Here is a 13,038-nt window from a genome sequence, read left to right on the forward strand (position 1 = left end):
ACACACTGAAAGGGTCACAGGAGTTGGATCTTTGTGTCTATCTCAGTGTGGTAATCTTATTGGTCCAACTACTCACAGACAGGCTAAGGATATGACTGGAGGTCTAGATTGCATTGGACCAATAGCCCAAAGCCAGGACTAAGGGCCTGACTGGGGATCATGGTATTCACACTATTCTGTTTTCCTTGATAAGTCTTGTACCACGCTCAATGTGACTCAAATGATTATTGTAAACACACTTGTCAATAAGAGGAGTATCTAGAGTTAAGGCTTGCTTGCTCATATTATGCGCTCAGACCCACATTGTGATCCTTGCTACCGAGCCATGTCCTTCTGGCCCGTGTGAGTTACTGTCAAGGAAGTGAAACTTCACTCATTTCCTCTTATTCAGATGATGGCAGCATTGCTTGGGCAGGTCCTCTATGTATCCAAACAAGCTTTTCTCATGCCAGGCAGAGATATTAAGAGTGTGTTATTTGGGACATGCAGACCTCTATGTCAGCATATTGGACAGTGATTGGACAGTGATTTGGATGCCTCATCTCCATATTACCTCCACACACTACTTGCTTTCTTGACAACTGCTTGCTACAAAAGTAGATGAATCAGCCACTATGCTGGGCATTGTCCCAAGAATTTGCAGATCAATCAGCAAGATGCATTGTCAATACTGGAGAAGGCTACTTGTATTAAACTCAACTAGGGGAAATTGAGAACAATTGACAAGAAAGGCAAGGCTGAAGTGGATGATTCTAAGGTGGTGTCTGTCTCTTGTCCTCTCTAGAGTGTGGGCTTTGTGCATTCGGCAGAGGATTCCTTGCACATTCAGAATTAAGCGTATTTTGAGCCTTCCCACTACTAAAGAAAGCTTTATAATTAAAAAAGCATACACATGTACATGTGTGTACGTGTATGTGTACTTGTCAATATGGTCAGTTTAAAAAATTGACAGCTATATGAGCACATATGCACACTCACACAAACAGAAAATTTACTATTAGATTAACACTACATGCCAATTCCTGCATATGGAAAGCCCCAAAAAATTATCTAAAAGTTGCATGCATGCCTTGCCTGGCAAGTTTTGAATACACCCATTAGCAAAGGGTTTCAATAGCTTTGCACTGCCAAAGTCAACAACCTTGAGATGCCCTTCCTTGGTCAAAAGGAGGTTTTCTGGCTGAGAAAAAAGAGAAACACACTTTAACTCAACCTCTCTCTCGTTTCAAATTGTTCACCGCATGCAGCAAAGCAGATGTGTGCATCATAATCATTATAAAAAGAGAAGTAAATATCTACTTATCTTACCTTAAGGTCTCTATGCACCAATCCTTGTCCATGAAGATACTCCATTACCTCTACCAGTTCAGATGCATAGAAACGAGTTTCATCTATGGATAAATGCTTCTTCTGCAGTCCGAGTGCAGTATTTTAAGACAAATACATAGAACAGGGATACTTATGGCAAACTTTAAAAGAGGCACTGAACTACCCTGTACATCAAAAGGGTTTCCATGTTTCATTATGACACCCTAAAAGTAGTGTGGCTTGAGTGATGATCAAGAACTTGAAAAGAAACCAGTAGCATACTCTCTGTATCTGATCAAAAAGCTCTCCACCTTCACAGCATTCTAAACCCATATCTGTCCTCGTTAAGAAACTGCAACACTTCAAGGGTTTACCACACAAAAACGTAAATTATTGAGTGAAGACACCCACATCCGGATCCTTGTTGTCTTGATAGAATGGCTTTTTTATTGACTAATAATAGACAAGGAAACACGCAGAGTACTAGAGATGTAGGCAAGCAGATGAAATACTAGAGTTGAAGGCATATAATAAGTTAGGGTACATGGAAATCAAGAAAATATTGGAGCTTATTCCATCAGTTCCCATGGTTCAAACACTAGAAAAGGACAAAAATAAAGTAAAATATCAGCCAAGACCAAAATAAAAAATAGGTTTGAATTTTAATGGTCAGAGATTGATACCCAAGTAGAAGCATTGGGCATAAAACTCAGATCGATAATCTACAACATCAATGCAGTAGTAATCAAACATCTCAATGTTTGAAAACACTAATCGAGCTCATAGTACAAATGACTAGCAGACTAATATAATTTTTTTCCCTTTGGATACCCTTAAGCAAATATCTTAAGGGTTCAACAAAATGAGCATAGTCCTTAATGAACTTCCAAAAGGATCCGGTAAAACAAAAAAATGGATACCATCAATCGAGATGACATGTCCAAGGTATAAAAGCTCCATGCGAAAAAAATCACGCTTTGAAAGTTTTGCAAACAATTACTCTCATCTTAAGATATTCAAGACAATATGCAAGTGGTTTGCATGCTCCTCCAATTACTATAAAAAGTTTATATCATCAAGGAAAATGACTATCCACTTTCTAAAATGCAAATAAAATTGTTCATCATCGGCTAGAAAGTTGTGTGAGCATTAGTTAATCCAAGAGGTAGAACTAAAAATTAAGAGCCCATACCACATTCAAAACATAATTTTTGGGACATCCTCTGAATGTTTGCCAGTGATCAGCTGTCATCATCTTCAGGTGGTCACATTGCTACGTTTACCAATTCCAGCCCTAGAGATTACTACGTCCTAGTTTCCAGCTTGCTACTCTTCCATTTCCAGCATTGGCCTAATTTGCCCTTCTATCTACAGCAGGTCACTTTGTGTTTTCAGTACTTTCCTTCATCAACCTTTGGTCTAGCTGCTGGTTGTTGCACTTAGGATCTGTCTCTGGAGGACGACACACACCGAAACCTCCCTCAACCTACTCCCACAAGAGGCACTAGCTATTGAACAGCTTTGTCCTTGAGCATTTTATACATTCTCTCATTCATTGTGTTTGTATTTTTGCATTTTGTGTTTTGTGTTTTGTGTTTTGAGTTTAGGGTTTGCATTTATTGTGTTACTATCTAAGTTATTGTATTTCAGCTGTGTATGTACATTCTATCTTTTCTTTGTGCAAACCCTAGCACATCTTTTACATGGTATCAAAGCTGGTGCTCTTTTAAAGAGTGTCCTGTGGTTTTCGTGGAGAGCTTGATTTTGCGTGAGATAAATGAACAATATGTAACTGATTCACAATGACTAAAATAACTCCATCTTCAAAGCCTCTAATTGCTTTCTCCAATCACTCCTTCAATGGAGGCCCTAAGGATGTATTATGGCCTTGATTTGGGAGACAATGCTCCTACTAACCTTTCTTGCAGGGATTACTCACTGAGGCCCAACTCTTCTTTGTTTCATACTCCTTCACAAGGTGCATCTCAGTTGAAGCACTCGGCTGATAGGACTATTCCTGTTCACAAGTAGAGTATCAAGAGTAATCAAAGGTTTCAGAATCTAGATATTATTCAACCAGTATCACTTACTCTCAGTTGAGGAAAGACTATCCACTTAGGACGCAATTGAAAGTTCAAACTCTTCAAAATCAGGCCTAGTATGGCAGGTTCATACAATCCATTTTTGTGTGATTCTTATTTTTTCTATACTACTTTTGTTATGCAGGAACTGTCACGAGGACGTGAAAATTTGATGCTTTGCTTATGTTTAATTGACATTTGATTAAAGGATTAATCAAATGTGCAATTAAAAGATGCACATGTGTTGCACATGTGAGGTGCAAGCTACTTTTTCAGAGTTGAAGGCCGAAGGATCCTGTGTAAAAGATGGGTGTCAAAGGCAAAAGTTGTAACAAGTTACACTTGTTTGATTCTAGGTGAATTTTGGTGTCAATTTGCCCCTAGGACCATTAATTGGCCATTAAGTGTCAGTGGTGACACTAGGGACTAGGCATTAATTAATGGATTAATGCTTGTCCAAGGGTCAATTAATGCATGGGACCACTTTGGGTTGCAAATGGCCTAGACAATTAATTTTTGGATGGGCAAGGTCAATTTTCTGGGCATGGATTAAGGACTGAATTAATTTTCAGAATTAATTAATTCTGAAAATTAATTAAATTGCTGAAAATGAATTAAGAAAGCTACCACTTGGCAAAACTTTCCCATGCAAGTGAGGGAAAGGCTAAATAAGGCTGAAGGAAGAGAGAAATCTCGTTTTTTTATTTTTGGAGCTGTTGGGAAGAGATGTTGGACTGTTGCTGCCCGCTTTTGGGGCCATTTCCCAGCCACCATTGGAGACCATTTTGGTGATGGAGATTGCATATTCTTGACCTTGGGAAGCTGGCAATTGCTGCTGATGCACTTTCTCCTGGTCTCTGATGCTCCTATTGTTGTTGGTGCATCCGTTTGGGGCTGGTACAGCAGGGCAGCAACTAATTTTGATCAGTTCTTCGCGACAAATCTCAAAATTTTCTCTCTTTACAGCATTCTCTCATCTCCTTCAACCTATGCTCAGCCATTCTCAGCAATTCTTAGCCATTTGGAGGAGATTTCAGCCATTTTTGGTGGGCTGATCTATAATTTCTGTAGTAAACCCTAATTTCTGCTGTAAATTAGGGTTTAGCAGCCACCTTGGGATCCGTGCCAGAGATTGAAGGCTCAAGGGACTGAAATCAGTAGCTGATAATTAAAGATTATCAACAGATTTCAGGAGCCAGCCCATCCCGAATTGAATTGGGTCAGCATTTGGCCAGCCAAGGGTCAAATTGGAGAAGAAGTCCTAGGTGAATCAAGGGGCAAATGACCCAAAAGGCTTGCTGGTCATTTATGACAGCAAGGGCAATTGGTTAGCAGGAGGAGATTGAAGAATCTCAAGTTGTACTCCTTCCAATTGAATGAAAGCTAAAGAAATACCGCAAGGGGCGCCAGTTTTGGGGCCAACAGGGAGTCTACTATCCAAGAATGTTATGGTAAAGTGTGTATTTCATTTTATGTGCATTTATTTGTTGTTGTAATTAACTCTTAAATCAGGTTATCACCACCCATTCCAAGAAAGAAGGCTGGTTTCAAGAACCAACTGTAAATCATCATGGAGACCCAAATTGGTACCAATATGGTTTTGAAGAAAACTCTATTTTCACATATGTTTCACAAGGTAATCCTTCATCCTCCATTTCATTTGAGTACGAGTTTGGCTCTTCCCATTCAACTTTACATTTCCCGCCCTTCCCTCCCATATTTACTTCATATTCTTCTTTCAATCTAGATTCATACTTTAGACCTACAATAGGTTATCCACTCTTTGCACACATTCTCTAATGCACATTAAAGTTTTAGGCAATTACTAGACACTCAAAAGTATACCACTGCACCCTAGTACACCATTAGCGAGAATACTACCCTTTGACACTGTGCCTTACATACACATGCAAGTGTGTTACTCTCTATCCTCTGGTCCTATTGTGTAGGGAATCCCCCTCTTACACATTATATCACCCTCCTCACTAAAACGCATGAATCTCCCATCTTGTGCTGGTGAGTCATCTTCTTTTGTAAAGGAAACAAGGAGTGGAAAGGAATTACCTCACATTTAGACCCAATTTTGCCTTTCCTGATTGACCCTAAACATAGACCACGTTCCAATGCGGATGGTTAGCCTCCTTTGAAGGAAAAAGAGTATAGTACACACCCAACCTCACAAAGACCCTCCTAGCACTTCTTGCCTAAAAAGAATAGGTTTTGTACATTTGCAAGAAACCAGGCCATGTAGATAATAACTATCACTCAAAGGCCAAGAGTCTTAGATCCACACCCAAAATCACCTCATCCTCAACTAAGGGTCTTTAGACTTTTACCCATACCAAAGCTAAATCCAATCCCCATTCCTAAACTGACCTCAACCCCTTCCAGTAGTGATAGTGCCATTGCAAGGAGGTTAAGAAGGAGCCTTCCCCAAGAAGGTGTGAAGTTATGCTAGGTTTTGCACTAAGGAAACACAAAAAGTACCGCCACAACTGAAACACAAAGGCTTAAAAAGTGACGTGTCAAACCCTAAACACAAAATGTAAAATGCACTCCGAAGTGAATGATTCAATGATGTAAATGAAGGAAAGAATGTACAAGATGCTCAAGGGCACAGCTATCCAATAGCTGGTAGCTCTCATGGGAGCAACTTGAGGGAGGTATTAACATGTGTTGTCCACTAGAGACAAATCTAGAGAACAATAACCACCAATCAAATCAAAGGTTGATGAAAAGTGCTGAAAACACAAAAACGACTTTGATGTAGAAGATGGAAGCTGATCGTCAGCAACAATGGGAGGCTAGGCGACAGCTGTAGACCACGTAGCAGTAGTCACTGGAGATTGGATAACTAGTGGAAGAGGGCTGATGGCTGAAACTTGCAAGACAATGATGGGGCCGAATGGTGCGCAACCTATCTTTAAATGGGAGAATAAATATGGTTTGCAGCCTTTCAAGTAACTATGCCCCATGGGAAGAATAAAAAGGGATGGTTAGATCCAACACATCACAAAATAAACAAGCTAACCCAACCATTTGAGTGTGTGTCGATAACGAGGAAACGATGATGAAGGATGGTGAGGTGATGGTAAGGTGGTGAATAATTGCTGGTGGAGGTAGCTCTGGATTCACCCAAGTGTGTCATTCACAATGAGATGCATAGAGGAGTGTACTACACAATGAGAGTGTCCCTCGTGGATAAAATTGTCCACTTGCCGAGTGCCCTTTACAAAGATGATGAGATGTTGGAAGCGATAGGGATGCAGCTCGAGCAGGAGTGGATGAGTGAGTGTGATGGCTTGAGTGAGTGTGACGGCTTGAGAGAATGTGAGCAGAGTGAAAGTACGAGACGATAAGAGTGTACCAACAAAAGAATAAAATGTATTTATACTTAGGGCACGTAAAGGGTGCGTTCACATGTACAATGTGTGTGTACTATACACGGAGGTTACCGGGCCTTTATATCCCAACAACCTCCCACTTAAAGGTCGATATGAACCTCTAGCTAACCAACTCCGACTAGTCGAATGCAATGCTCGTACTGAGCTTTGCTTAGACTTTTAGTGAGAACATCTGCAGGGTTATCTTGTGTTTTAATCTTGGTCAATGTGATTTGACCATCTTCCAGAATCTGTCTGATGAAGTGATATCCACATCTATATGCTTTGTGCATGAATGATACATGGCATTCTTAGCCACATACACAGCACTCTGGCTATCACATCCCAAAACTGGAGTATCCATAGACATGCCGAGATCATCTACAAGTCTGCTCAACCATATAGCTTCCTTAGAAGCTTCAGTAGCTGATATGTATTCAGCTTCAGTGGTACTCAGTGCAACAATGTTCTGCAACCTGGAACACCAAGAAACAGCCCCACCAGCAACTATAAAGACATACCCACTGGCAGACCTACGAGTGTCCAAGTCACCTGCCATGTCTGCATCACAATAATCCTGCAAACTAAGTCCATCCTGCCCATAGCAAATACTTTTTCTTTGTGTACCCTTAAGGTATCGAAGAATACACTTGACAACCTCCTAATGTGCTTTGCGAGGATTTGACATAAACCTGCTAACAACTCCTACTGCATGAGCAATGTCTGGACGACTAGCAACCATAGCATACATAAGAGAGCCACAAGCTGATGCATAAGGAACTCCCTTCATAGTATTTGCTTCCACGTCATCTTTCGGGCTGTTGGCTTTGCTAATCTTGAGATAAGGAAGTAAGGGTACCCCAAAAGGCTTAGCGTCAACCATGTTAAATCTGTCCAGTACCTTTCCAATGTACTTTTCTTGAGATAAAAACAGCAATTTCTGCATTCTATCTCTATGAATCCTCATGCCCAAAATATGCTCTGCATTCCCCAAATCTTTCATGGAGAAAGCTGATTTCAGCTGATTTTTGGGAGCGTCCAAGCTAGTCTTTCTTTTCCCAGCCAGTAACATATCATCCACATACAAAACAAGTATGATGGGGCTACCATCTGTATCCTTTTTCATGTACAAGCAATGATCTGCATGACTGCGTGTAAACTCATGAGATAGCATAAAGGTGTCAAACTTTTTGTACCACTGCCGTGGTGCTTGCTTCAGCCCATACAGGCTGCATTTTAGCTTACACACCATTTGCTCTTTTCCAGGAATTACAAAGCCCTCGGGCTGTTTCATGTAGATTTCCTCATCAATGTCACCATGCAAGAAAGTTGTTTTTACATCCATTTGATACAACTCTAAATCCAAAACAACAGTAAGAGCAAAAAGCACACGTAAAGTGGTCATCTTCACAACAAAACAACAAGCCTTGTCTTGTACTTGGGTTTTCCATCAACTGTCTTGACTTTGTACACCCATTTGTTTGGAAGTGGCTTCCTTCCCTTGGGCAATGACACAAGATCCCAAGTATCATTTGCATATAGAGATTTAATCTCTTCCTGCATAGCTAGCTCCCACTTACTGCTGAACTCACATGACTTGGCCTCTTTGTATGTAAGAGGCTCACCCTCATCTGTAAGCATTACATAATGCAAGGAGGGGTCAAACCTATGTGGTTGCCTTCTTACACGTGTAGACTTGCGTACCCAATGATCAACATTTTCAAGAATTGAGTCTACATCTGGTGGTATATTATTTTCAGCATGTATTGGCTGCTGTAAGCCATTTTCAACATGCTGTTCATGTTGTACAGCACCTTCATTTTCATTTCCAGCACCTACATTTTCATAATCAGCAAGCCTATCTTGCTGTCCATGACCTCCTTGTGCTTCTATTTGCTGTCCATCGTCATCTGGCTCAAAATCTAGCTCAAAAATAACCGGTTGATCATCAGTTTCAGCCTGTGGTACAGCACCTTGAGGCTCATTTTCTGAAGTAATGGATGGCTGCAAACTCTGAAATTTCACCTTTTTCAGATCTTCATTAGAGGCTAAAGTGGCTTTCAGCAAATTTGCCTCATTGAACACAACATTACGGCTGCGAATAATTTTCTTGGACTGAGGTAACCACACTCTATAGCCAAATTCACCCTCATCACCATAGCCCATGAATATGCCTTTGGTGGACAAATAAAAGCAAATAAACCAAAATAAAAGAGGATTTTTGTAATGAGTATCAAGTCCTTTTTGGCTCATATGGCCTAATCTCTTATGCCATAACTCCAAGTGGCTGCTTTCTGTGTCTTGCATTTGCATTTTTCTTTTCAGCCCTGTCTCTTACATTAAAAACTGAGTTGTTGCCTTCTCCACTAGACATACATCTAATTTCTTCATTCAAGATAGAACCCCTCACCCCATCATATGAGAGATTGGGGTTATTACTGAGTGAAACCACCAAGGTTTCCCAAGAGTCAAGCAGTGTCATGATCAAAAAGATCGCCCTCAACTTATCATCAAAGTCCAAGTTTGCATCTTTGAGCTGATTTAGAATCCCTGCAAATGCACTCAAGTGCTCACTTGTAGGCTTTGACTCATCCAGTCGCATATTCACCAACTTGCGCATTAAATGCACCTGATTAACAGGTTTGGTGATCTCATAAGTAGTTTTCAGCTTCTCCCATATTGCATAACCTGTGTCTAAACCCTTAATGTCTATCAGAATGTCATCAGTGACACCCATGTTTATGTAAGCCACAGCCTTTTTATTCACTCTAGCCCAATCTGCATCAAACATTAGTGCGGGTTTATCTTCCTGCAAAGCATCCTCACAATCCTTTAGGAACAAAATGCCCTGCATACGGTCTTTTCAAAGGTAAAATCCATGACCATCAAACTCTTGATGTCTGAACTGGAAGAAGTTGCAGCCATTTTATCACGAACACAAGAGTAAATGCACTAATCTGCGGAAGCACAAGCTGAACCAGCAACCTGCTGTTTTTCCTCAACCACAAATAAATCTCTGCTGTTTGTACATTAACCAGCCACTGCACAGGCAAAAGATGCAGAAATTTACCAAATTCTGTGCAAATCCCCAAATTTTGAAGTCCAAAATTGCATGAATGTCAATCAATCTGACGGAGCTGAGTAAATCTTTGCCAATACATGAAAAGCCCCAAAATTAATGGGATCCAATGTCAGGAAATTTTGCCCAAAAGAGCGAAAATCCAACAAATATGGCAAAATCCCGAAATTAATTTGGGTCACAGCTCGCAATGTCTGCAATTTCTGACTCGGAATTTACTGTCAGGCCTAGATGAGATCAAATCTGGGAAAAGCCCCAAATTCTCTGACCAGATTTGCACAAATTTTGAAACTGTGCCTTCGGTGTGTGAACTCCCGCCAAGGAGAAGGGATTCAAGAAATGATTGACAAAAAAAATGTTTGGGTTTTACGAAATGACGCCCGGCAGAGGCGGCGGCCGGGGGGGGGGGGGGGGGGGGGGAGTGGGGGGGGAGGGGGGGGTTTTCTGTTGACCCTGCCCCATCATGTGACAGCTGTTGCGCGTGGATTGTCGCCTGTCGGCGCCTAGAGTCCCCGTTGCTGCCCGCCGCTGGACCTGTCACATCAGCTACCCGACACACTGGTCGCCAGGGGGCTCGAACTGTCTGAAGGTCGTGTTCGAGTTGGGAAGCATGTACAAAACCCTTTGCTCTGATACCAATTGTTGGAAGCGATAGGAACGCAGCTTGAGCACGAGTGGACGAGTGAGTGTGACAGCTTGAGAGAGTGAGCAGAGTGAAAGTACGAGACGATAAGAGTGTGCCAACAATATGTTGGTACACAAAGAATAAAATGTATTTATACTTAGGGCACGTAAAGGGTGCGTTCACATGTACAATGTGCGTATACTATACACGAAGGTTACCGGGCCTTTATACCCCAACATGAAATCATGCAATGCAAAGAAGAAGGTATAATGGGGGAGGAAAGTCAATGTCAAAGATAAATGCTAAATCCTATAGAGTACCATGAAAGGGTAGAAACCCTCTCTCAACCCTAGATAGTGATGCCGAAGGAGAAAGGGGAGCCTAATGTCAATCATCGTGTGGTGCCAAGAACCACAATGATGAAGATGAAAAGAAGAATGAAGCACCCTGACTAGAGGAGCAAGGATAGAAGTCACAGCCATGATAACATCAAGAGAGATGCAGCAAGATCCACCTCGGGAGGGGAAGCTTCCATGTTGGTAGGAGAGCAAAACTCCTAGGATGATGAAACCATGAAAGGAACCATGTGCATCCCATGTCTCCAACCCAAGAAGGACCGGTGCAAACCTGTATATTAGCCCTACAATGAAATACAAAACCCTACAAAAGAGATCAGAAATTGCAAAATAGAGGTCAGTACTGAGATACTTCGAAGTAAAACATAAAGTGAAGAAAAATGAAAAATGTGCCATGAGTGTATGTGTACGAGTGAATGTAGTGGAAGATTGAAGAAGAAAAAAAAAACTAAAAGATAGAGCCACCATCATGTACATCCATCAGTAGATCTCTATCAATGAAACACCTAATGAGGTGGAGAAGTGGTCCTAGATGAAGGTGTAGAGAATGACTTAGGAATGGATGCAAAGAGTGCAATGGGAGGGGAGCTAGCAAATCAATCAACTAATCCTTCAAGAGTACTGAAAGTTATCGACTAGTGAGGTCATCTGCATACGGCATGCCTAGTAGCCGTTGGATGGATGGAGCAGATGGAACAACAATGAGAAGCATAGCCCCACTAGATTGTCAATAGAAGTGGAGGCAGCAGTCTACTGGTATTTCTTAGGAGGAAGACCCTAGGCCTTGGCACAACACTTCTCATCCACATGGCCCGATCTCTAGCAGTGTGTGCAAAACCTATTTTTCTTAGAAAGTTTTTGTCTGATGGGTTTTGTTTCTTTCATTCCGTCTTGGGAAGGGGTGTCACCCTTGTTTTGGCTTGCCTTTGTATCTTGTGAGTTCTTGCCACCACCGAGTTTCCCGTGTGAAGAAGAAGCAAGCAGACCCCTCTATGAATAAGAGTATGTGGAGGCCTTCTTGTGGTCTTGGTCATGCAACCTTGTGTAATGCAAAAACTGACACTCAAACTCATAGAAGGTCAGCAATTATGGCAACAAGATAATGTGTTGAATGAAGTGAATGTATTTTTCAAGTAGCTTGTTTAAGAAGAATGTAACCTAATTTTTGTCTTACTTAGGAGAGCCAGTAATGGCAAACATAACAAGAACTGCCGATATTCAGCCAACTTAACTTTCGGATCATCCCCTTCCTAAATGGAAAGCTCTTAAAGCTCAAAGTTGAGATTGATATGCCGAGTGCAATCTCACACCACATAGCGATCAATAAGATGACTCCAACACTCAAATGCAAGGGGAAAGTGTTGTAACTGAGAATGGAACTTAGGAAGCAACCCCTCCATTAACTTGTGAGAGTGCGCTGCGGAAGAGGGAATACGAACACGGAGGGAGAGAGAGAGAGAATGCAGAAAATAAGGAAGAGAAATCTGCACTGACTGAAATGAATATTGAATACAAACGGGAAGGCGGAAGGAGACTGATCAGTCCCTGCACGCAGCCCACAGCGTTAGTGAGGGCACTAAATCAGGCTGATGATGATGGCAGCACCACCACGGGGGAGAAGGAGTGTCGGAATCTGCAAGAAGACAAGTGATCAAGTGGGGAGGGGGGCTGCCTATAAATAGGCAAAAGGACAAACCCTAACCCTAACCCTAAAATGGGCGCAAACCCTAAAAATGCCCTAAAATGGACGCCCCACATCAGTGATCAAAAAAGTGGCCGGGCAGCCAGTGGTGGCTGCCCACTAAAAGAGGCCAAAAAGAAATACACATCCTAAGACAGCCAGTCAAGAATGACTAGTCTCCCATCATAGCATATGACAGACATGTCAGAGCTCCTAATGTCCTCGTCTAACTCAGACTAAGGCTCACAGGCAGGAGATGACAAGGCATGACAAACATGACTGCTAACACCCCCTCTCAGATCCTGGATGTGGCTGAAGGCCGAAGAAGAAATAGATCCTGGGGTGGCAAGAGGAATGCCAATGTCGATGAAGTCCGTCGATGTAGACTGCCATTGAAGGAGCTCCTCACGATCCTGGGAATCCCCCTCTAAAACACTAGGGGCCAGGGAATCCACAGCCGCATCACTGAGATCATCCCCCTCTGAAAGGGATGGGGGGTACGAGGGAACCACCGGAGGAGAAGGT

General features: G+C 41.9%; 1 protein-coding gene across 10 annotated transcripts in view; it reads right to left on the bottom strand.

The window, feature by feature from the left end:
- Positions 1-13,038, bottom strand: part of LOC148029138 (3-phosphoinositide-dependent protein kinase 1-like) — a 107,600-nt gene that overhangs the window by 6,955 nt on the left and 87,607 nt on the right. For 8 of the 10 annotated variants that reach the window (XM_087687897.1, XM_087687898.1, XM_087687892.1 and 5 more), the window contains exons 4-6: positions 1,591-1,643; positions 1,309-1,410; positions 1,075-1,180 (exon numbers count right to left, since the gene is read on the bottom strand). In XM_087687897.1, the coding sequence (XP_087544023.1) occupies positions 1,075-1,180; positions 1,309-1,410; positions 1,591-1,643 (261 nt within the window). Of the gene's footprint in view, positions 1-1,074; positions 1,181-1,308; positions 1,411-1,492; positions 1,661-13,038 lie in introns of those variants that run through there. The other 2 variants (XM_087687899.1, XM_087687900.1) reach the window with 2 other exon arrangements.

Source organism: Lygodium microphyllum, chromosome 11 (genome assembly GCF_053477565.2).
Source record: "Lygodium microphyllum isolate KBCC chromosome 11, Lygodium_microphyllum_v1.1.10, whole genome shotgun sequence".
Taxonomy (NCBI): Eukaryota; Viridiplantae; Streptophyta; class Polypodiopsida; order Schizaeales; family Lygodiaceae; genus Lygodium; species Lygodium microphyllum.